Source organism: Psittacula echo (genome assembly GCF_963264785.1).
Source record: "Psittacula echo genome assembly, chromosome: 1".
NCBI classification, from domain to species: domain Eukaryota; kingdom Metazoa; phylum Chordata; class Aves; order Psittaciformes; family Psittacidae; genus Psittacula; species Psittacula echo.
The window spans coordinates 99,519,882-99,545,384 of NC_137735.1; the positions used below are offsets into that span (position 1 = coordinate 99,519,882).

At 45.0% G+C, this 25,503-nt stretch overlaps 1 protein-coding gene across 1 annotated transcript in view; it reads left to right on the forward strand.

Moving 5' to 3' along the window:
* Nucleotides 1-25,503, forward strand: part of CECR2 (CECR2 histone acetyl-lysine reader) — a gene marked incomplete at both ends in the record, with an annotated part of 95,412 nt that overhangs the window by 41,785 nt on the left and 28,124 nt on the right. The window contains one exon of the mRNA XM_080609695.1: nucleotides 8,718-8,812. Within this exon, the coding sequence (XP_080465821.1) occupies nucleotides 8,718-8,812 (95 nt within the window). The remainder of the gene's footprint in view (nucleotides 1-8,717; nucleotides 8,813-25,503) is intronic.

Consider the following 25,503-nt stretch of genomic DNA (forward strand, 5'->3'; position numbering starts at 1 on the left):
AGCACGGACCTTTCTTTCCCCATTCAAAAGCCAGGTTGTCATTTTTGTTTGAGGGGCAGAAGGGGAGGTAAGGGAATCACCTGAACCTCTAAGGGGTGATCTGGGTTTTCTATTTATTTCAATGATAACAATAGTTTTTTCATAGATTACTTATCAACTGGCAGCTAACAACATCCTGGAGAGAGGAGCAATGTTAATGCTGGAGCACCACTTGTTTCTGTTGCAGCAGTTTCGAGGTGAGAGTGCAAGCCAGCTGCATAGCTTGAATGCCATGGTGCCTCAGCAGTGGTTGATGACAGGGAGTAAATACTGCAGGAGTTTAGGCCGGTGCACAAACCAGAAATGTGAAGGTTGGTTTAGATGGGACTGTCTCGCTGTATCAAGAGCAGTGAAAATCCCCTTAAAATAATTATTTTCCCAATAAGTCTTGAAATCTTTGCAGAAACTTGAGTCAAGCAATCCATTCCAGATTTTGGCACTCATCCTTTCCCTTACCCATGCTCATGCTGAGCAGATGAGTGCAATGGCCAGACCTAAAATGAAGAGCATCTACAGTCTGATCTCATCCTCCCTTGCTGCCTTTGGCTGGAAAGGAGGAGGGGCTTTGAAATCGGATTATTACTTCGAGCCTCTTGGCTTTGGAGCTACAGACTGTTCCCCACGTTGCCAATGGGCTTAAAAGCTTAGCAGAACTCCCACTAGGTACCCAGGAAGCCTCTTACTGCAGGAGATGGTGACACGGCAGGATCAGCTGTTCTTTATTTATCAAGCAGCCAAATCATCTGGGGAGGGACCATAGCAAACCCAGTGATGTTGTTTCCGGAAACATCATCAAGAACAGGTAGAGCTGTGCTCACCCAGGGCGCTATGTAAAAGAGTTGATAAAATTTGTATTCTTTAGCAGCTGGTAGTACTTAGCCCATTAATGGGGATGTTAAATCCAGCAATTGTGGAGAAGAGGGAGTTAGGGATTGTTCTGGTTTGGTTTTACCAGCAACTCAGTTACTGTCATGGGACTGTGAGATCTTAACAATATATAATTTATACGGTATTATGGGTTAGCTTCAAAATGGTCCTGATCTGCTCACCACTTACCTCAGCCTATCTTCTCAGCACAAAAAGACCCTGAAAGCCTAAACCAGCACAATCTACAAGTAGTATAACAATCTGAACACATGTGATACTTCATACAAGTGCACATACTGGGAGAGATCCTTTCTAGGTGATAATAAATGATATCCTTCTGAGGGCGAGGCAAACAGGATGTAATTCAATCAGACTGTGTTTCCTTTCATACTGCTGTGTTTGGAGGTTATTTTCAGCTAGAGGAGCCGAACGTGGCTTTGGCAGTAGTGGTCAGACACGTTGGGGGGGTGTGTTTTGGTTTGGGTTTTTTCAGGGCATGACCCCAGTGTTTTTCCTGTAAAGGCATGGACCCCTGATTAGAAATTTCAGCAGACTCATGTTAAGCTTGCTTTTCTTAATTACCCTTCACAGGCCTGTTGGAAGTCTTCCACAGGGTCTGCAAACCATAGGCTGGAGACCATCAGTTCTGCTGAGCCTGAAATTCCTGTCTCTCTCCCATATAAAGCCAGCACAGCTCCCAGTGCAATGCTTGCATCTCAGCCAGCATAACTGGCTTATAGTAAATGGTGTAGATTATCTGCTCTGAAGGAAGAGGGGATTATTTTGAAAGGGAGAAATGATCCTTCAGAGGGAAATAGCATGATCTTCAAATGCTTTGGCTGCTAGTAAAACTGCTGGGGAAAAAAGATGATTGCAGTGGCATCAAGTGTCAAACCTCGTGGCTTCTCTCTTAACCTCTCCACTGAGTGAAGCATGTCCCTGGTAAGGATGCTGGGGCTTGTGGTGATTTTTCCATCTGTAAAATTGTTCTGCATGTGGGGGTGTGCCTCCCCTTCCTACACAGGTGCTACAGGGCTTTAGTGAATGTTCTTTAAATGCTTTGATGCCCTGGGATGAAAGCTGCTCTAGAGGCATAAAATACTAATGGCTAACTATTAAACAGAAACTAATAGCTTATTACTTCAGAGCTTCACATGTCCATCTGAAAAGGTACTTTGCAGGGAGGAGAAACAGAATGAGTAGAAGCTGTACATCTTTTAAGTGCTGACAATGCGTAAGAATCATAATGATTGTAGTTCTTGTCCCAGATCACTTGTACTGCAGGCAAGATGAGCTAGCAGGAGAGGGAAGCTTTACTAGTACTGGTACACTGCTATGGGGCATGGGGGAGACTGGGTTGATCAGTCTGAAACCTCTTTTCAGTACAGTTTAACCACCCAGCATGAGCTGCTTGCATTTGTTTGTATTATGCAGCAGTGAAAAATTCCAGTTGGGAGAGCAAGCGGCTGCATGCTGTGCAAACAGGGGAGGGTCCCTGTCCCAAAGCAGAGATCAAGCAGCAGGTTAACGTGGATGGAGAACAAGAAGCCACAACTGTCCTGGTGAGTGGGATAGGTGGCTGATAGACAGCGCAGTGGTCTCAAACTTTCGAACATGCTGGTAGTGAGGCTAAAGAAGACAAAACCAGAGTGTGCCTGTAAACCAAGACTGGAGAATTCTGTCAAAACCCACCCATTGGCATTGGAAGGAGTTTGCATTTTCAAACCTACTTGGTCAGAACTGAGCATAATTCAATCTTTGTGCATCCCCTTCCGCAGCTGAAAAGAGCTGCCGGAGGAGGAGAGGGTGACTGACGTTACCCATCACACTGCTGGCACCAGGGGGGAACACGTGGGATTTGTTCTTTGCAAACAGCCCTAATGTGGAGGCAATACGACAAATTGGCCCCAGCTTTCTGTTTATAACCATCTCTCTCATACAAAGCTGTCATCTCACACCTCTGCTTAGCCTTGGAGTAACATTATGCTCCTATTTACAACATGCTTGAAATAGCCTTCAAAGTCTGCTCGCAGAAAGTCAGGGAAGGTAGAGATCTCAGAAAGCACTGGCTGACATAAAGGGGGGACCTAAAATAGCATGAGAAGGCAATACTTTTGCTACTCTTTCTTTATCCCCCTCCCCAAATGATAGTCCCCTTTTGGCAGGGTAGCTTTCTCCTCCCCAGGGAGGGAGGATTTACTAGTATTTGCTCTTCATCCCTTGCTCTTGCACATACCAGTCTGGTGGCTCAGAGAAAAGCCAGGACCACTGTGGTGCTGAGTATCACTAAACCTCTTTTGCTCATGCGCCCAGAGCTACCGTAGAAGGCCAGCTTGGCTTGCCCTGAGCTCGTGTTCCCCAGGGACTGAGGTGAAGATGATGTTTCCTTAATGAGAGCTTCTGACTTGGTCCCTGCTGCCAGGAGTGCAGGAGGGCATTCAGCACACCCTCTTCTTGTGGTGGAAAGGTGGAGTGGAGAAGGTGGGGGCTCCTTTGGCTCAGGAAGCCGTAAAGCCCTGGAGCATCTCATAGAGAGAGGACAGTGTGCAGGCTCCTGCAGAACTGTGGGGAAGCTGGGAGAGATGCATCCAGCTGCAGACTTGGATAATGGGTGGTGTCTCCAATTAGCTGCTTAAAATTAAGATAATGTGGTTGGGAGAATCCACCAGGGTCAGGAGCTGTAACTTCTGTCTGACGTTGTGGCAGCCATCTGAACCCACTGCTGTTTGTGCTTCCACGGTACCCTGGCACTAGGAATACCCCTGGCTTCCCCCAGTGCCCTCCTGCCTTGTCATGCAGAGCAGGGCACTCAGTAGGTTTCAGTATTTTAAGTACTATTTCCATATGATGGCAGCAATCACAAGTGGGGAGAGCATAGCACCAGGCTGCAGGAAGCACTCTGCTGTCTGGGGGCATGATTTTTCAGATGTGCTGAGTGCATCCTAGGGGCTGAGTGCCCCAACAGACCTGAGTTGCGGATGTTGGCTTGTGGTGTAACTGGATCCTGTCACCCCAGTTCCACGACCATGTCCCACTGATCATTGCGTTAGCCTTCTGCTGCTGATTTGGGTGTACTCTGTAGCCAAAAGGAGGGTGCTGCACTTTCCTCTTGGGGATGCGCTGGAGGGAGCAGTGGTCTCTCCCCAAGTCCCTACAGCCTCCTTGGACCTGTGGCTCTTTAGTGGGGACAGCAGAAGCTCCTAGCCAGAGATGTGAAGTGCACACACCAGCTTCACGCAGCCTGGGGATAAATGGTGTTTGTTGGAAGCATTTCAGGCCTGCAGCCGACTTCCCATTTTCCTTACCAATCCCCATAGCTCCCAGTTATCCCAGTGTGATTTTGCCAGGTTCTTGCCCAGGTACCCATTGTCATTAATTAGCTGTGAGGGGAAAAAGAACATCCTGACTTGATTCATTGATGGTGTTGAAATTTCAGGGCATGGATTGGGGCTGGCTCGGCACAGCCCACTGATAGCTTTCAGTGATCTCCTAAAGCCTCTGCAAAAGCCTGTTGAGTCACTTGGGAGTATTGCAGCGGAAAGCTGGTAACAGCAGCAGCATGGAAACAGAGCTGAACGGATTGGTGTTTTTAAACTGATGGCTAACTTGGACAAGGCTTATCTGTGCTTAGTCTGGTTATGTCCATCAGATTCGGTTATAGATGATTCAGCTCCAGCACAGAGGAAGCCTTTAAACTGTAGTCCTGAACCTCAGCACCCAGTCTGCTCACACTGGGCTCTTGCACGTGCTGAGTTCCCTGTGGTTTTGGAGGAGTCTTCTGAAACAAGGGCCCTGAACTTTGTGATACCATCCTCCATGCAGACAGCTTGCCAGGAGCTGGAATCTGACCAGCTGCTTCCCAGAGCTCAAAAATCCACTGCATGCGCTGGTGTTGGTGGCAGTGGTGTCACCGCTGTCACAGCTTTGGACTCGTTTCTTTACTTTTACCCAGGAAGCCAACTGCCTTTCCTCTCAAATCTTTGCAGATATCAAGAAGCAATATATTTTGGGCAGCATGGGGCTTGGGTCACTTGGATGGTGTCAAGAGCAGACCAAAGTATCAACCGCAACAAAACACAAGTGACGTTGGGGTTTAATACATTTAGGGGAGCAGCATTGGTTTCAGCCTCAGCCCTTGGCCAGCAGCACACTGGTGTGGGGTTAACCATACCTGCCTGGCGCGGGGCAGCGTGCCCTTCTCCGCCAGCACACCATGGGAGCAGGGAGGGATTGGGTTAGCAGTGCCCTCCCGCCTGCCCTGGCTAACCCTGCTGCTGGCCAGTGCTGCTCCAGGGCGAGGTGGTCACCCTTGCTCCTGCGGCCGCCTCTTCCCGACAGCCCTTGCCTGACTCAGGGGGGATTTAGTCCCGGGCTGGGGGGAGGGAAAGACGTTAAACAGGCTTTTCCCTAATGAGGTGTGACGCCAGCTGGAGAGGGGGAGAATCCTGCTTTTCTCCTGTCTGTTGCTCTCTACTGCTACAGGAGGAGGAGATGTGGTCGTCTTCCCCCCCCCCCCCCCCCCGCCCTTTGCTGATTTGCTGCCTCTTCTGTTTCCTTTCTGTGCCGTCCCCAAAGCGTTTTGGCAAGGTTCAGATTTCTGTGCTCACAGCTCAGTGCTCAAAGAGAAAAGGGGAAAAACAAAAGGGTTGGAGACGTGGGGAGGATGGTGGCTGGGAGGATGGTGGCTGGGAGGGAGCCCAGCCACTCGCTGCCTGCCCTGGCCAGGCTGTGGGGACGGGTGCCTAGGGCAGGGTTTGCCCTGAGGATCGGGGGGGGGGGGGGGGGGTTGATGGTTTCTTTCTCTTGGGACTCCCTGACATCACTTCAGCTCAGATGTGCCACCCAAGCACTGTGACACTTTGCTGGCCGGCCTTTGTTGGAGGGGAGGGCTGGAAAAACAAGGTTTATTCCTCCTGGGAAATGTGGGCTGAAGCCTTAGGTGAAAACCCAAAGGGATCCTAACATTTTGTTTACAATCCTAAGATGTCAAGATTTGCATCGCATCCTCCTGGTTCCCTGCATTCCCAAGGCATCCTGGGTGTGTGGAAAAAGTCCAGGATGTAGGTGGTTCGGGGGAGGAAGCTGGAAAATCCAGTGGGATAGTATTCGGTTAAACAGGGCTAATGGATCTAGCTCTTGGAAATTTAAGCACCTCTCGCTGATATTGCCCTATCACAAGCAACAACAGAAAAAAGTAGACAAAAACTTCACAGGACAATGTCAGTATCTTTTTTTCCAATAATCATGGTAATACTTGGACTGTGCCTTTACCGTAATGCACTGGCACCCAGTGTGCTATCAGTAGGGACCAGAGTGGGCTCCAGACAGCACCCATGGCATTGGGGAGCACAGCAAGCACCTTTCTACAGAGGTGCCGACAGCCTCACGCCTGCTAAAGATGCTTCATTAGCCCAGTGATATGTCTGTGTGGGTTAATCCTGACTTGTGCAAGCGCCCCCTTAACCCAGGACTCTGCACCCAGCCCTGCACTGGTCTGTGTGCCCAGTGCCCCTGTTAGCCAAGATCCATCAGAATGGGTACGCAAATCAGTGCTACACATGCATGAAGGCAAGGACAAGGAGCATCCACCTGGGAGACAAAAGGCAGCAAGTGAGGAGGGGAAATACCCAGCCAGGTGCTTTGGGGAAGGCTGGTGGTCCCTGCCCAGGATACAGCACCTTGCCTAGTCCCCGAGGAATGTCCCTCAGGGTGACCCAGTGGCTCCAAAAAGGTAAAGGTCACTCCTGGGCCTGGAAAACAATGGCTGCAGATAGGAGCTATCTGAGCTGGTTGTGGCCGCTGCTTAAGGAGTGTTAAGTCAAACAGCTGGCTGAAAAGGCTCACGGGAAGCAATTTAAATATCCCTTCATACAAAAGGCTGTCGCATCCTAGCAAAAACAGGCTGCTGACTGACAGCTTTAGTGCACAAGTGTATGTGGATAAGGCTGAATTGAGGGGAGCATCCTGGAGACTTAATTTCCCCCACCCTTTATTTTGGGTCTTAACGTGTCATTTTTCACAAGCTGTGAGTTTACTGTGGTAACACATCTGGGATGTTTTAGCACATTGCATACTTTGGGTTTTGGTTCCCCGCTCCTCAGGTGTATTTTGTTAAAAGGCAGATGCCCACCAAAGTTATTTCCAAATAAAATAAGTCAACACCTCCAAAATACTCACTGCTGAGTGAATTTACTCAGTAGTTGCTATTTATAACGTATGATTAATATTTATACAACAATAATATCACTCTATCCAAGGGATGGCAAGCAGCAACAGCAGTTTTTGTATTAACTTGTCATTAAGCAGGGTAGTCATCTAAAGGCCAGGACAGAGATTTTGGGGAATTAGCTCTGCAGCAGGAATGCTATGTTAGGCTTTGGCTGCCCACTGTCCTTTCCTTTCCTTGAATTTCCATATGTATATATACATGTTGACCTGGTTCTTGCTATGTTATATATTTATGTAGTTATATATATATATATATGTATATAAAAGATACTTCACAGTGCAGGTGTCAAGCTTCTACTTCTGAAGCACTTTGGATGCTGCACATGAGGTAAATAACAGCAGTGTTGATAATGAAAATATGCCATTAATATATTTCCAATAAATAACTACAAGCGGCATTTAATCTGCAATCTGTTATCAATAATTTTATTACCGCAGTTATTGCGGTCTAATAAAAAAGCACTTTCTCTTCTTTACTGGGTATGTGCCAAAACGTTTATCCTTTATTCCCTGGCCATTAACCTTTATTCTGTACCCATTAGCGTAGCCATTTGTGTAACAGTCTGTTGAGTAACATTCAAGCAGGAATTTGTATTCAATCCATTATTTACTCTGCAATCTAAAAAGAATAGCTTCTTACGCCTATGCTGTTTAGCCATATTAAATCTTGTTAAGTGCTGCATACTATTCATAATAAGTATTATAGGAAGTGGATTTTTCTTACTGTGAATGATTTTCTGGCATATATATAGAACCGTAATTTAAGCTAGTAATATTTTGAAAGCAGCTTGACATTGCTAGCTGAAAAACAGATGTTGGTCACAACATGTGAAATTTGGAATAACTACATTTCAAAAGTTTATCCTTTTTGTGGATCAGTTCCTGCATCACACATTGATGTGAACTGCATCATGCTGAAGTCAGCTGTGATACTTTCCACCACTTCATCAAGGGTTGAGGTTTTGAGTCATGAGGTCTGATAACCCTGATATCCCTTTCTTTCTCTCTTAGTAGAGGAAAACCAAACCAAAACAAAGAAAAATAAGTGAAATAATCAAAATGCCTGGTTTGAGGCTTTTTCTTGCTGGCTTTTAGCCATTTCTGGCTACCCATCTGAAACTGCTACTTCTCTGTGTAAGTGGCTTTTAAGGCCACGCTTTCTGAGCACATCTTTTAAATGAACTCACCAGCCTTAGCAAATGGAAAGCAAAGCTGGAGAATGAAACTGGTGATTCCTGCCCATCAGCTGAACATAGGGGAAATCATGGCTTTCTTATTAGGCCATAGTATCTCAACCTCGCTGAACCCTATTTTAGAGTGTTCAGACAAAAGCATTAGTCTTATGGCTGGAGAATGACATTCAGTAAAAGCCTTTCAAGGTCTTTCATAAACTCTTGCAATGGAAAGGTAGTAGTAGCAGTATTTTTAATGATGGGGAAAGTTGGCTTACGTAGCCTATGCTCTGCTGCTGTACATGTACTTGAGGCTGCTAGGGTCTTTTTGGTCCTGATCAGCTAGCAGTAAATTTTAAGGAATTAGTTTGATAGTTGGAATTGTTTTTTTCTCTCTTTTCTGCCCATTAGGAACTGGAAGCTGCTCTTCACAGGGATGATGTGGAGTTTATCAGCGACCTGATCGCCTGCCTGCTTCAAGGTTGCTATCAGCGCAGAGACATCACGTGAGTAATCTCGCTCTGCGGCTTAAGCGCTTTGCAAGGGGAGCTAATTAACACTGTTGCAGGGATGTTTCACGGCTTTAGAGTGATGACATGGCAGTGATCGGCAGCCACCAGCAATCAGGCCAGATGCTTCACCAAGTGGAAGGAAATTCCAGCTCTTCTTGGGTCGAAGAAGGTTTTTAATTTTACAGATCCATTGTCAAGCAAACTTCTTTGTCCAGATCTGGTGCAAATGCGTTTGATGCTCTGTTGTAGCACTGGTGCACACAGTGAACGTTCACATCTGCTGTTATGTTCTGCACTCTTTTTGGTCAAATCAGTGATATCACACTAAGTCTTTAAATCATCACAAGTTTTCAACATTTTACATATATTGCATAGAATAAGAATTGCTGCTCTGGATGGAAGATCCTGCTCCTTTACAGAGGGACAATTCCAATTGTTTTCTTAGAAATAAGAGGAGTATTGGAATCAGTTCAGTTGCAGGATGTTGGAAAGCTATTTGACTTCTTCTCTGGATGTTTCAACATCCAGAGACACTTTCTTAGTGTCCACCGAAGCACACTCCCAAACTAAGACATCTGTAGAACATCATTCTTCAGAGGATTGCCACTCACGCTGTGCAATATGCTCCCAGTGATAACAAAGGCTTGTTGCAGTGTGTTTTATTTGTTCTCCTGTGAACCATGTTAATAGCAAAGCATAATTGTGGAGTTGAAGACAGCTTGGTAACAGTTGCAGTAGCTTAAAAGAGTTGTTTAGCAATCCTGCTACCTAAGACTCCCCTGTTGTGCAGAGTCTTGTGCTGACGCATAGCCATAACCATAGATGCTTATATGTTTTGTTCACCATAACCAGCTCGAACTTGTAGAAGCAGTGGAAGGTTTGTCTTCAATAAATTTCATTAATTCCACATTCTGAGGTTCTCCTAAACTCTCAGCAGAGAGTTTAATTGCTTCTCCTGAAGGAATATATCAGGAAAACTGCCTGAGGCCATTGGGTTATGTTAGGGATGTGGGCTCTGAAGCTTTGCAGAGGAAGCAATGGGGGAGGGTACCTGGAAATAGGGAAAGATGCTGTATGCAGAAGGATGTCACAAAGGAAAAAGCACTAAGATGTAGCCTAAATATGGAAATCTGTAGATAAATGAGAATAAAAGTGATGGCTTGGATACATTTCTCAGATACAGACCAGCCACAAAATATTTATCCAAAATGACTGTGTGTTTTTAAAGCCTAAAATTCTCCTTGTTCCTTGCATGTTTATTTCCAACATCTTTGTTCCCTCTAACCTGAGTTCAAGAGGCATAGTCAGTCCTTAGCACATGCACAGCTTCCTCACTGTATGTAGTTTGTCTTCTGTTAGTGGTGAGGAGTTGAGCCTCTAATTACTTTTATGAGTGCTCAGCAAAGACATGCAAATATAAATGTAAGAGGCAGAATTTGTGTGGAGTTTAGATTTGGCTTTTCACAATGAGCCAGGACTCCATATTTTTCTGTTACAAGCAGATAGCAGGTATCTGTCTCGGGTTGGGGGAATCAGCAGTGTCACAGATCATCACAGTGGCATTACAGCAGCGATTTCTCCGGTTATTTTGCTCCACATTCTCATGCCAAGGCTGTGAGCTGTTAATCTTTAGGCTGTAAAATTTGCTCCCTGTTGCATCTCAGAGGGGAAGGTAGGAGCTTGTTTTCTCATCCTTGTTCTTGGAGAACTACAGCTCAAGCACAAGATGCTTCATGTAACTTCATATGAGATATAGTTTACCTCTCCAAGGGGTTTTAAGGTTCAATTAGTTTTGTGTTCTGTCTTACCTCTTTGATGGCCAAAATGTTATCTGCCTATGCTTTCTCACAGTCTGTCTGGGAGCAGCTTGTAGTTCTTGTCACATCTGTTTTGACGGCATGCAGAACTTGTGGCGGAGCTGGGCAGCCTGGCTTTAATCATGCATCATAGAGGGGTATAAAACTGTCACATACCTTTGCTAATTATAATGTGCTCTCAAGTAATTTTGGAAGTGAAACCTAGATGAGAGCCCTTCTAAAACACAATTTATCGTACTCTAGTTTGATTTACTTTTTATTCCTTTTTTTTTTTTTTTGAAGAGATTAATACTTTTCTAGAGTTCTGTGATATTTGGTGTTGAAGTAGAGCAACTTTTGCCTGTTTTCAATATTCTTTATGACAGACGCTTTTAAGAATTCTATACATGAGAGAGAGAGACTGGTTTTTATCCTGCTTGATGGTTAGAGGGTGTTGAATGTCTCGTAACTTAAAGACTTTCTTTGAGCTATGGATATCTGTGTTTAACTACAGAGACTACTTAATGGGATGCCACACGATCTTCTCCAAATTCTTATTTATCATAACCTATCATAGCTGTTAGGAACACTCTTTGTTGACCTGGTTCTTGTTATGTTTAGCACTGTAGAAGTACAGAACAGAAAAGACAGTAGTTTGTGTTTCTGGCTTCCAGCATCTGTAGCAATGACCCTGTAGCTGTCTCTGCCTGACACGGGGTGGTTTGAGCCCTTGTCGGGGACAGTTTCCCTGTTGCTCTCCTCTTTTTGCTCTGACCCAAAATAATTTCGTGCCATGATCTGCAGCTTTTGTTGTTTTATAAATACCCTTCATAGTATTTACACACCAATCCTACAATCTAACTGTTAATGATGTAATAACTGATATCCTTGACACTTTTTGTTTGATCTCTGGGCTGATTTTTATGCTATAGACACGGTTTGGTTTGATGCCAGTGAGTTTACCCGTATATTTTTCCTGCTTCTAGCTTTTGTGCACAGGCCTTGCAATGTCCATGTTTTCTTTTAATTGTTTTGAAACACAAATGCCTGGAAAGTGGGGAGGGAAAAACTCTTAATAGAATGTGGGGGTTATAAAAATAAATAAATAAAAAGGAAACCGTTTGGAAAAAAGACTGCTGCTTGCCTCAGATCCTCTCTGATATAAATTGGGCAGCTGCATAGTCCCTAGGGGCTGCCACTTTAATTCCAGCAGGAAATGCAACTTGATGACTTGTATCAAGACAGGAAGATCAGAGCTTCAGCTAACGGCAGCAGCCGCAGCAGGAGCCTTCTGCAGCTGTTTTTAAGTAAGAAGTGATGGTGTGACATGGATGTGTACACTCAACTAAAATAATCCAGAAAAGCTCCCGCTGTTCAGCATTTCTCTGGGTGAAACTCATTCTTCACTGCTGTTACTGCACTGTGATTTGATCACATCTAATGTGATGGCATAAAATGTTTCAGTGACTGTATCGTATTTCTCATTGGGAGGCATTTCGTACAAGGTTATTGTCTCTTGAAAAACATTTTAATTGCTTTTTTCTTGTAACATGTTTTAACTTTTATCTTTTCAACATGAACAAAGGTGCCAGAAAGTGAGGAACAAAAACAACACTTCTGCTCCTGCCTGTGCCCCATGAGATTCTTTCTCTTTTTAAACCCCAAGAGATTGGTCCTTCACTGTAGCTGAAAACTATCTAATTGACTTCCGTGGCACCATAGACAGCATTTGCTTCCTTAGGAAGCTCAGTTATTTTTTTCCTTGTTACTTCTTCCCTTAATGCGTTGGAATTTTTTTCCCGGGTGGATCATCTGTTTTGCACCCATCTTAAGCTCTTTCTGGATCTGTAAACTAATCTTGGAGTCTTTGGCTTGTAATTTGTGCCTGTTTGTTCTAATGTGGATAATAAGAGGATATTCCTTAACTCCTCTTCCCTCCCCTGCAATTGTTTTAATTATCCCTTTCATAGCCTTAGTGGTGACATTGAGAAATACTCCCAGTGTGGCATCTGAAGAGCTAAATTCCCTACCTCTTGAATTGCCAATCAAGAATACTGCCTCTATTCTGCTGATTTTCTAATGCTTGTTCTGTAATCACTTATTTGAGCTTTCATCAGAAAGAGATAAGGGATAATCTGAAATCTTCTAACCCATTGCACAGAATGCCTGTTTCTGAGGGCTGTATTTAATAGCTCTGTGTATTTCTGTTCTTCCTTCTGCTTTGTCACTTCTGTCCACCCTTGTCCTTTATTCTGTGCGGACTGTATCTTTACAGGTTACTCTGGGAGTTACCCTAGGTCTCATGTTCTGTTAAAAGTGGCCACTGTTAAAAGACTAAACATCCTAAAATTGCCTTTCTGCATGTCAACATGTGAGTTGTGTCCTTTGAGAACCGTTGTATGTTGGTTTGGTCTAAGGGATGAAATGGCAGGTCAACTGGGATAGCTGGCAAACCCGTGCCAGCCTTTCAGTCTCAAGGATACTGTGGTGAACTGGGCTGTGGGATTAGCTAAGCCAAGGTACTAAGACAACCTGAATGAATTCAATGCTTCAGTCCATGCCATAACATCTAGGGCAGCCAGCCTAAGCTCAGTCACAGCAGACCTGAGGACCATCACCTTTCAGAAAGGACTTTAACAGCTGGCTCTTGTGGTTGTGCTGGTGACCTTGATTATAACAACTGTTTCAATGGCCCAGCCACAAAGCACTTCACTAACTCAGAATCATATTCATGAATGCCAAGTGAATATCAACAAGATCAGCATTATTTACAGTCTGACTTTTAACAAGTGCTGCCTTGCATACATCATGGAGATTGGTGGATGGCCTCTGGAATCGACCCAGTATCATCAGCACAGGAGATATCGTGAGAGGGCAAGGGAGATGAAGTGGCTGCATTTCTCATCTTGAATCTAATATTAATATTTATTATAATAATAGCCAAGCCATACAAGGTGAGCCTTTTAAAGGGTAAAAAGTGAAAATGAGGCAGCTGGCAGGTGTTGGGAAAGGAAGGATGAGATTACAGCAGTAAAATAACACGGTCATTCAGAGATTAATGAGAAGCACAGTGGAATAAAATTATAGAGTTCAACTATAAATAAAGCTAAGTAAATGTCTTTGATTCTCAGATGGATAAAATGAATCTTTAAAGAAGAATCTGAAGAAAAGTTGGTCGCACATTCTGGAAGTGCTATTCCATAAATGTGGTGGAGAATAAGGACTGAAAATGGTGGAAGAAAAAGAGAGACTGAAAGCTGTGCTGTTATTGTTAGGGCAGATGGATGAAAGACGAATAGATGGAATATCTGGGTAGAGGGAGTTATGCAGAACATTGACAGGGAGGAAGAGATGGCTAAACTTAAAAGGATGAATAGAGAGGTCAGTCTTGGAGACTGCAATGATGTCATCATGCCAGTGTCAGAGTTTGAAATATGAAATGGACAGCTGTATTTTTAAGTCCTTGATGTTGCAAACCAAGCGCTCTGGAGAGGAGGAAGAAAGCAAAGATGAAGAAAGAAATTGAGAAGGGAAGTTAAAACATCTTCTGCTTTGAAGGAAGAAGACAAAGAATGATGGAGAGAGTGGGGCAGGGTTGAAGTTCTCTCCATGTGAAAACTTTGCCCTCACTTTCGGGGCTTGCATTCCAAACCACCAGTGCAGGATTTCTGTTCCAGCACAGTTGGTCTTGCAGTCCATCTCCTAACACCTCCACCATGTTCAGAAGCCAATCTTTAGTCCAAGGAAGAATGCTGGAGAAGTTCTCAAAGTATTTTCTTGGAGCCTTTTAGCCCCAAAGAGCTGGGGCACTGCTGGCCAGCTGCTAAGTCAGTACGATAATCTGGTGTGTCATCTCAGCCTCTGCTCTAAGTCACCTGTATTTTGAATTTTGCTCTCATTTTACCTTCCATCCTTCCTCAGTTTCCTTCTGGCTCACCCAGTGTAGTGGTTTTTTAGAGAAAACAAGAGGAAAGACCTGTTCTGAAATGAATCCCAAAGGGATTTTTTTAGGACCCATCTGTTTATCTGTTTAAACTTTCGGTTTACCCATTGTCCCCAGAAACTTGTAATGTGTGGGACTTGATTTAAGTAATGAATTTGCTAAGCTTGTTTGCTTCAAGGCAACCCCATGCTAGGTATTCTTTGCCTCAGAAGGGACTCCTCCCACACTAAGCATATTTTTCAATGAGCAGCAAGGCACATAAAGGCTTTTTTCATATGGATTTGTGCCATAATAGAGGCATGTGTCCTATTTCCCCATCATCATCAGGACAATAACTCCAGCTTCTTCCCCACAGTGCTCCTCATCACTGTAATACCCTAAGGTCCTCTCTATAGCCCCATAACAATCGGAAGAGCTTATGGCCACAGCAATACTGTTGTGTTTCCTTATGGCTACGAATTAGAGCATGCTTTCTGTTGATGGGCACTAGGAATGAACAATGCAGAATTAAGCTGGCTTCACTTGTTCTTCAAGGATCCAGAAATGAATAGTAAGTAATGATCCTCTTCCAGTCTGCATGTGGAGCACAGTAAGCCTCATTCCTTTTTGCTCTTTCAGAATACAGAAGATGTATTTGGGTCTTTCATAAGTTAATTGTCTCCAGCTCCCAAGGGTTGATCTGCTTCTCTTCAGAAAGAGCGTTACCATCAAGTAAAAGTAGTAGAAAGAAAGAAGTGTGTGGATGACAACTGACAAACACATATTGAAGCATGGTTAGATGCAAGTGAAGATAATTGATGGGAGAAATGCGATGCCATCACAGAGCAGCCAAAGCCCTTGCTGTCTTGCCAAGTTAGTTCACAGGGTGAAAGCTGGGTTCTAGATGTGTTCTGGACCATCCATGGCTGTGTTCATCTGTCCTGAGACAGAGGCTGCTATGGCTTGACCTTCATTTTGTCACATCTGGAGTGGCTTGTTGTTGGGCATGCACTGCTGTTGGCTGTCAAGGTCACACAGAATAAAACACAAAACAAAGAGAAAAAAACAAGCCTTAAGAGTCAAAGTGCACATGGAGGCAGCATATGGCAAGAGCAAAGAGTGCAGCAGTGGTTCTCACACTTCATTTCATCTGTGTGGCCATCAACATCCCTCCCTGCACGTTCTTTCCAGGTCAGATCAGTATTCACTGGCTATGCACCCAGCATGCATGAACCCAAATCTCACTTAGCAGAACACTTCAAAGCAATAGCCATCAGTCTGCATCTTATCAGGCCTCTCACCCCACACCAGCATTACCCAACCCATCCCCTCCACTGATTGACTGAGTTGGCTTCCCCCAAGGTATTTGTTTCCCACTTGAGCACCCATCTCTCTTCCTTTTTATTACACCTAACAACCTGTAACTAGTTCTTGTGTTAGTTAATAAATAGTTCTAACACTGGTTCTTTTTGTTTTCCTTTTTGATCCTTCCAGAGATTGCCTTTTGTTATTCAGAGCTGAAGGTACTTGACACAGAAGCAATGGCAGAAGCCCTCAGGCTTCAAACTCTGCTCTGGCTGTGGGATCGTTATGCCTATAAGTGATTCCCATCCCCAGTGTCTGATAAGCCTTGGGGAAGAACTGGGCAGAGAAGAATGCAGCACTCTGAATTCCTATGGGGTTCTGAGAGGCATCCATCCATGTGAGCACTGGAGGAGTTTCACCTGCTGATCAGAGCCTTTTAGGATCAGCATTTCACTCAGGCTTGGGACCCTCCTGCCTTTGTCTGACTTCCTTTACAAAGCAGACAAAAATCTGTCCTTCTTGTCTGTTGGGGGGGAGAAAGGTACCTCCCTTTGTTAAGTTGTGATCAGAAATGTCCAGGTCAGACAATTCTCTTTTGAGGCCAAGGAGTTACTCCTTGAGCTCTAAAACTGACCCTGGGAACTGCCGTGTCTCGGATTTATTGCCTCATGAGCATATGCTCTGAGCAGAACCAAGGTTCTTTGCTTTTTCATTGCAAAGTGATATAAGAAAGTGATATAATTTACTGATCCCCTTAAGTCTGTCAGTGCCTGCTGCCTGGTGATGTGCTTAAAATCTCCAGTTTGGCATCATTATTGCTTAATCTTCGCTTGGTGATCTTATGCTTCACCTGGGGACCAACCATGCCCTACAGGTCAGTGCATTCCTCCTTCAGCTGGCTCTCCTGCTCTGCACTTCTGTCCTGTGCACCAGTACCACCAGCTTCAGTACTGATCGTCATGACATCTTGTCACCGTTATCTTCCTGTCCTTTAGTACCAACTGTCCCTTCAGTACACACCTCAGCGCTGCCTCAGACTCAGGAATTCTGCCTCCTGCCATTCTGCCTTTGCCAGTGGCAGCTGTCACTCATTCTGATTGTGAGCCTGACAGAAAACTCTGCACTTCAGTGTCTCAGGGGATTCTTACCACTTGATCTGAGCACAATGCCAGGGAAAAAAAAAAAAATCATGTTTCCAGTCTAGCTGCAGTGATGGATCTCGTTGCATAGGGAAGCGTTGGGCTCTGATTCTCCTCAGCTCTCCACCCCTATTCACTAGCATGCCAGGGAATTCATTGTTTAATAAATGCCATTTTCCTTGGCCCTTCCCCAGCCAAGATCAATGTCATCACATGGCAAGAGACATCTTCCTCCTGCAGTATCACATGCCAGTTTGACACCAAAATTTCTTTAGGCGTATGGAGAGACATTTTCAGTTCTATCATTAATTTATCATAGGCGTTTAGGGTGAGATAACTTCTTTTCTTGGTCCTTTCCACCTCAGACGTAATGTGTGATGGCATCAGCACTGGTACCACCCTGTTCTAGTACCAGCTCTGCCTCCCTTTCTGGGTAAAGCTTCAGTAACTGATATTGCCTCTTTCTTGGGCTCCCTCAGCTGAACAGATTGATTCCTCAAGGCAGGAAAAGAGCAGCTGGCATTGCTCAGGCTTTGCATCTTGTCTCCTTTAGGACTGATGGACTGTCCAGTGCAACACCCAAAAAGAAGCAGAAACCACTTATTGCTTGACAGGTACTCAAGTCTTCTTCCCCATTCAGACAGGCAATTTAATCCGGCAGGCCAACTTACCAGGAGTTTTGTGGAGGTTCCAAATGCACAATATTTTACAGTTTCAGCCGTATCTCAAGGAACTTCCCTGGTTTTAGGCAAGAAGAGAAAAAGTAGTTGCAACATCTTCTACTTTCCCCCATGATGGAGCTGTGGTGCATATATCAACATGATGGTAGGTAGCAAAATGCATGTTAGTGGCTGATTACAGAGCTAGTTTCCTTTAGCTTTTCCCTTGTTGCTCTCGTAGGTTGGTTGTACATCATGTTGAAAGCAACTGTTATTGCACCTTTTGACTGATGGTTTCAGGATAGTATCTTAAAAGAAAAATTGAATAAATCGTGAAGTACAGCATATCTATGGACTTAGTATGTTGGCAAAGCTGGGCAAGTGTGTTTAAATACATCTTTGGTATGAACTTGGCCATTCTGAGTCAAACTCAACAATGCCCATAGAAAATAGCATAATCACACTTAATAGTATTTATGCAGTTACAAGTAAGGAAAAAGGCAGTTTTTAAAACTGCCTCAAATTGTCTTTTCTTTGTACCCATTCAAGGTAAATAATCCTTTCTGTTCATCTATTGCTAACTTAATTCCTGATTTCATAAGTATATGTAATAATACAGTTTGCTCACCACAGTGATGTTTCAGCATCTTTTAGCAGCATTATTTTCCCCTCTTTTTAATCCAGTTATCCAACTTATTGATTTGCTATTATCAGTTTTCACTCAGATTGCAGCAGCAGTAGTGGGGGGAGTGCCTGCTCCTCTGTCCATACCGTTACCCCAAAACTCTGCATATGTAGAGAACACAAATCTTTCCTTCATGGAGACTATGCAGAGACTGGGCTAGAAGGAGAAGGGTTGGGCTAGCACTCAAAAATAGGTAGACATCATGTTTTATTTGAGTCCCATTAATATTCTCTGAATCCATCTGGGCAGTGTACATATCCTCCTGCTCATTCCCATTGCCTGCAGGACTTTTTCTTCCTTTGATACCATACGTGATGTTTCTAGTTGCTCTAGCTTTATTGTTGCTCATATCCATCCTATGATTCTATCACTATTTCTTCCTTTCCTCGATCAAACAACAAAAACACACAAGCAGCCCTAGTTCCTACCTAAAAATCAAATGCAGGCCCCCGCACCCAGTGTGCATCTTGTTAACCATATGTGTCTTCCTCATCCTCCAAGTACTGCATAATCCACTGGGCTTGGCAAATCCAACCCATCTTTCCTCCAATGGCTTCACGTCTTCACACCAATTGCTTTCTTTCTCTGGCTTACTTGGCCAGATAGGCTGCTGGTCTCTTGAGACAGAGAGATGGATGCTGGGCATCTGCTAGCCTGTTCCTGGTATTGTGGTGGGGAGAGAGAGAGGGATCAACAGAGAGGCAGATAAGGGGAGTGAGGAGCAGCTGGGCATAGGCGGAGAAGGGCCATCAGTGCCCTCAGATTGTGTTTCCTTCACCAAAAATCGCTTTCACCTTCTTATATGGAAGGAGAAGCAAAAGCATCCCTGTTCTTGGAGGTGTCAAAGGTAGGACAACCATGCGTAACACCTGTGGCCCCTCCTGCTGATCCTGGGGGTGGTGACAGAAATAGAGCAGCCCTGGCTCACAGAAGGGTGCTTGGAGCTCCTGCAAGCAAGGAGACAGAAAATGACAGGACAGTTCAAAGTAACAGGTATGTGTGATTTCTCCTGCCGGTGCTGCCTTTCTCTCACACAGCCCAATTAACAGGGGTCACAGAGCACTGATTAGCTGCCTTGGTGGTTTGTGAACATAAAGCAGTGAAAAAGCCAGGGTAAATGGGGGAAGAGAAGATCAAATAGACACTTATCTCAGCACTCCTGCATTTGCCAGCCTAAGGGAAGAGCCTTTTCAGAAGACGCCAGTGTGGAACAGTGCTGTATCTGTGCCGGTATCTCTGTTGATTTTCTGCCTTCTCTCAGCACAATAACAAACGAGTCACCCCCACCGGCAGCGTCATGCAGTGTCATGCTTAGGGTGGTTGCTAGATAAAAGCCAAATCACAGAAGCAGCATGGACCATAGGCAGCTGTGGAAGATCAGAGCATGCCTTTTGCCATGCTGGCATGTGAGATGAGTTCAGTTCCTACAGCTGGCGTCTCCTTTTGGAGGGGTGGACTTGCTTCCTGTCCCTCATGTGAGAGAAAATGAGTAGAAGGCAACACATATCAGCTCACAGCAGATAAAAGGACATCTCCATCTCATTCAAGAGTTGGAGTCTGGTAGTGCTATGGAGCCCAAGCTAGAAACTTCCTTGGCTGCTTAGTTTTTCTGCTGTTGGCTGGGGGAAAAGGTTTGTATGAGCAGACTTGGAATGTCCTTGAAGAGTGGGCAGCTGCAGTGATCTCATGGCTTCCCTTCTTTCTTCGTGCTCCCCTTTTTTGGTGGTAGAAAGCGAGGCTCCTGCTTCAGCTGTCGTACCTAGGTTAAGTGGCTGCACTTGCTTCTGTCAAGCCAGCACATGCTCCTGTGGTGTGATTCCTTATTAGACCAGACAGCCTACATCAGCTCTCCATTCTCTCTGCCTCCCTGGAGACACTGCCTCGCTCCATAGCTGTTCCTATTCTGCTTCTCTGTGGGATACAACCTATCTGCCAGCTCCCCTTCCAGCTTCCCCAGTTTTTATTGTATGGAAGATTGCTCGAGGTAAGATGGAGGAAGACAAGAAGCAGGACTGGAGTATTCTTAGCTGCTGACGGCTTTGGATTTTCTTAGCTGATTTTTTCTTACTCCTAAACATGAACACTTCAGGAGTTCAGCTGGGAAGGCAGTGGATTCCCTGGCATCCAACCATGTAAATTAGATTTCCTTAGCAAGATCAAGCAGCCCTTCTGCTGGAGAACCTCCTGTCCTAACTTTATTTTATCATGTTAGAGGGTCCAGAACACTGATGTCTTCTCCAAGCATCTCTCCAACATACTCTTGGGGTTGATCTCAGTGCCACATTTGAGCTCTGGAAGAAAGTTATGGGGTGGACATGTGAGGGGTAGGGATCAGGGTGCTGAAATCGTTCTGCTGTCCTTTGCTTTTCTGGAAGACTTGCTTTTATCTTTCATGGATGTGGAAACTTCTGGTCACTCATGTTTCAGACTGCCAAATCCAGGAGTTAGACCAGACTAGGGAAGAGCTACTACTACTTAATAGTAGTAGTAGTTATATGACCAGTTCTATTTTTTGAGCTTAAACAAAACCATGATTGTAACATAGAAAGAATGTCTTCCAGTGTTCAGCAATGGTGAAGACAAAGGTCATTGGGTGTAGAGTTCAGTGCAATCCACATGCTCGAGTCTTCAGGTGTCTTTCTCCTCCCCTTCACTGCCAGTGCTCCTGATGGCCACACAGGTAGGCCACAGAACAACTGGAGGTTTGAGCCATATATGTGTTCAGAAAACTAGTTCTAACTAGCAGTGAAGGACAAGAGGCAGGACTGTGCATGCCTTGTGAGGGTCTTGTACTCCAGCAATCTCTGCTATCTTTCTGACTCTGGGAAGAGAAACTTCACTCTGGAGCTTTGGTGAGTTCAGTTTGATTCCCGTCCCCCCCCTCATTCTGCAGTCTCATTCAGGATCTGTTAACATCAGCTATCTTCCTTTTGTTCACAGGCACTTATAGGCCACCTGGTTTTCTCCAGGCACGAATCAAAAGAGGGTCCTGAAAACAGGATGACCTTGGGTATTTGTTTCCTCTATCAGAAGGGCTTTACTAGGGTTGGACCCTGTTTAGGTCTGTCACCGGTGTGGTGTGGATAGGAGTTACTGCTTCCCTCCAGACTGTCCATGGCTGGAATCTGTCAGTCTGTCCCCACCGGTGGTGCAGGACAGTGGTGCACTGCTAGTTGAATTGGAAATGAAATGTTGATGTTAAAGTTTAACATCATGATTCCTGTACCTCCAGCTTCTCAGTTATTTTGATCTGCTGCAGTGAAGTGTTTCGAGGAGAGACCCTTCCAGGTGCTTGTTGCCCTTGAGCCTTTGCCAGTCTGATCGTCCTCATGACAAGTTAGCCCATGGTCTGAGGACCACGTGCTTTCTGTTGGCTTGCACGCCTTCTGAGTGAGCTGCACACAGAGGGCTTGGAAGGAAATATACCTATGCAACCCTTTTCTTACCCAAAAGGATGGGGTAGTATCTTTTCCCTCCCTGCGTCATGCCTGACTTGGTTTCTCAGTGGGGTAGATTGCTTGAAGGTGAAGTACAAGCTGGTCCATAAAGCTTCCTCCCCCACCTCAGATAAGAAAGCTCATTAATACAGTAGGAAAAAAAAAGTCTCCATTGTTACATGAGAGCTCAAGGTCAGGCTGGTAGTAGTAACTCATATTGCTTCTAAGGTCAGCCTATGCTTTCTCTTTCTGACAAGCCACGATAGATTGATCATGGGGGCCCTTACATTATTTTTTCCCCCTCTGAAATAGGCTTTGCTTCTCCTGACCCTGTTAATGATGTTTGACTGAGGTCATCCCGGCAAACCCTGAATCCTTCCCATTACCTTCCAGAGGGCTTGCCTTTGTGCCAAAGCATTGTGTGCTTGTTAAGGATGAAGATTTCCTGATCTCTGCTGTAGCAAAGAAGCTGCCTTCATTGGAGAGGGGAGAAATATCTTGAATGCCATCTGCCAGTTAATGCTCTCATTAACACCTGAGTGACTCCCAACACCAAGCTGGTGCCTTTTTGCCAATTCAGAACTTAAAAAGGTGCCAGCCCATAAGGTGAAATATCTTCAGTCCACAAAATTAACTCCATGATGAAACTTCTGTTCTTTGATGAGACCTTGGTTGCTGCTGCTGTTGTTTCTTTTAACTAGGGACATCACCAAGACAAGACCAGGTCTCTTGTGTGCTGTGAATTAGATGCCCAATGAGTCTTTTTTCATTTATATTTACAATTATATTGAGAACCTTGTAAAAGCAATGCTTGTGCTGGGTGGCTGACGGAACCCAAGTCTTTTTCAGCTTTTAAAGCTTTTGCCAGACAGAATTATCACTTCTATTACTTTTCTTTCAGGCCAGCTCTGTAAAATGAACTGTGAGAGTAATCCTATTCATGTTTAAACAGCCTTTGAGGGAAAGGCTGAGCTCTCCCAGTCTTGTTTTCCATGTTCCTCCCACGTACTGCTGTTGGGCAGGAGGTGGAGTAGATCTGCTCTCTCCCATCATCTGGTTTTGTCAGGGTTCTTGGTTTTAATCTCAAATACAGAACAATATACTATCTGGGATTAGACATAGGTCAGGCTTGCCATTCTCCCAGCAGCTTTAGCTCCAGAGAGTTCCAGTATTTACTCTTCCGTTGCATTTTGTAAATTAAACGAAACAAGAGACTTAAAACACTGTCAACATGATAGATACTCCAGCTAGTGGGTCCAGGCAATTATTTGGCATCTGAACTTTGAGAAGGCTTATTTGTGTGTGCCAGCAGTATCTGAGCATTGTTGATTTTTATCTCCACTATTTCCAGCTCCTTATCCTAATGTTTCTTTTAATCCAATATTGACTCCCACAGGGCTGGGGGTTTTGTGGGGGTGTTTTTTTAGTTGATTCTGGGAGGGTGTGTTTCATTGTTCTGAGGGGATTGGGGGCGGGAGGGCTTGTAACAAAATTGGCAGCAATAGGCCAGATAGGGAAGTGTGCTGTGACAGTAATTCCACACTCGGGCCATGGCACACTGCCTGCAGGAAGTGCAGATTGACACAGGGACTCTCTCACTGAATCAGTGTTTGGTTTTGCTTTTGTTTGTTTGGCTTGATTTTGTTTACAGTTTCCCAGCCAAGATTTGATTTACTTTGGAGACTTTAAAACTAAAAGCACAAGTGGCTCTGCTTCCTCTGGGCATGAGGATAAAAAAATACGTGTGTGTGTGTACACATAATTCCAGCCCCAGTGCTGCTGGGTTCACTCAGAAGGAATTTCGCGTTGACTTTGCCCTACAGGGTGCCTGTGGGGCTGGGGTTTGTGGGTGCAGCTGTTCCCTGCTTCGTGTGCACCAGTAGTTCTGACCAAATTTGTCCGTATATCCTGTCAACCCTGTGAAGTTTTCACCATTTCTTCCAGAGGTCTCCCGTGGAGCCCCTCTGGGAAACTGGGCACGGTGATGGGCACGCTGGCCACACTCCTTTTCCAACAGCAGAGCATGGCCCCGCACGCTAAAAGCCCGGGTGATGGGCAGGGTGCCTCTTCTGCGAGCAGGGGAAGCCATGGGGAAGGCAGGCTGCCGAACTGCGATCACCAGGCAGGGGGAGGAGTCCTCGGCTCCCCTCTTCTGGAGCTCAGAGAAACCTCCCTCTTTGGGAAGCAGCCGGGTGGCAGATGGCCGGGCTGCAGCGCTGAGCTCTCAGGGGGTGTATCATTTCTCTGGCTTGTTCTGGACGCTGATACCCATGTTGGAGAGGAGCCCCTCCTTCGATTTGCTCCCGTCGTCTTTATGCCCTGATTCTTGTGCAGCTGCTGCTGAAGATCACAAGCAACTTGAGCTGCAACCTCACTGGGACTCTTGTGGGTTGCTTGCCGCTATTCCTCCCCTTTGACACCAAGGTGCTAGGTCACATCCTTCCCTGTGCCCCAGGTTTTCTTTTATATGTGTAGGGGTCTGCAGCGTATGATTTAAACTTTCAACCACAGGTACAATTCAGCTTTGACCTCCTTTCTAATCATTGCAAAAGAAGGTAGGGACCTCTGACAGTGACCCTGTGGTTTCAGAGCACAGCCAGGGACAAGACTAAGAATTGCATTGCGCTCATGAGAAATCGCCTGCACCCATGTGGAATGTATCCCATAGATACACATGTGCTATTCCACCACTTCCCCACTACATCTATCCAAATTGCTTTGCACATCGGGTGGCAGCTGCAAAGTAAGGGATGTTGTGACAAGTGAGTCACTTTGTCTGAGTTTTCTGAAATATTAATGGTGCTAGTGAAATTGGGATGGGCAGAAAGACAGTGAGAAGCGTGAAGTTTTGCAGTTACAGAGTACTGTAACTTTTCTGACCTCTTGTAGGTGATTTCTGCAATACTGTCCTTGGTTAATGAGCTGTATGGAAGACGCTTGTGCTGTATGGCAGGGAGAGGTAGAAGATTGAGATATGGTGGCAGTTGTGGTCCCCAGTCTCAAATTTTTTATAGATCATTCCTAGAACCCCCAATTCACTTTCAGGAGGGAGTTGATTTTCCTTGGGATATGTATCCTGAGACAGACTGTGTACCAGTACATCCTCCTTGGGAATACTACCAGTTTGTAGAGAAAGGACATTGCTGACCTACCATTGCCTCCATTGGCTGAGTGTTTTTACATCAGTGATGCTGCAAACCTCAGAAGAAATACATCTGTTTCCTTAGCTCGGTGATCTCCTTCCTGCCTTCCTTCCACTTACTAAAGGGTTTTCAGAGGTTCTCAACTGCAGCAGAGACTCTGTAGGACTTGCCACACCTGCAGGTGTATCACTGTTACATTAATGAGCTGTCAAAGGGTATCTGACAGACTGCATACAGGCAATTCCTGTCTCTCTGATTCTTTAATCTTATGGATATTAAGTTTTTTATTTTTTATAGATAATGCTAAACATTCCTGAGCATTTCTGCTTTGTGTGAGGAAGGACCCCAAGGGCAGGGTTCTCACAGACTTCTATACTACTTGCACATTTTCTTCTCCAAACCAAGGGGGCTGTTTCAGAAACCTTTTATAAATGGAATGTAATAGAGCCAGGCTAAGTGAGACTAAACGTAGGTGCAGCAGACAGGTTGAAGACTAGCACCCCACGTTTGTCTGGAGGAAAGAGGCCAGTCCCTGTTAAGAGGGAAAATATAAATTGGGTAAGACTGAGAGTGATTGAGAATGCCTTGAGACATCTGGT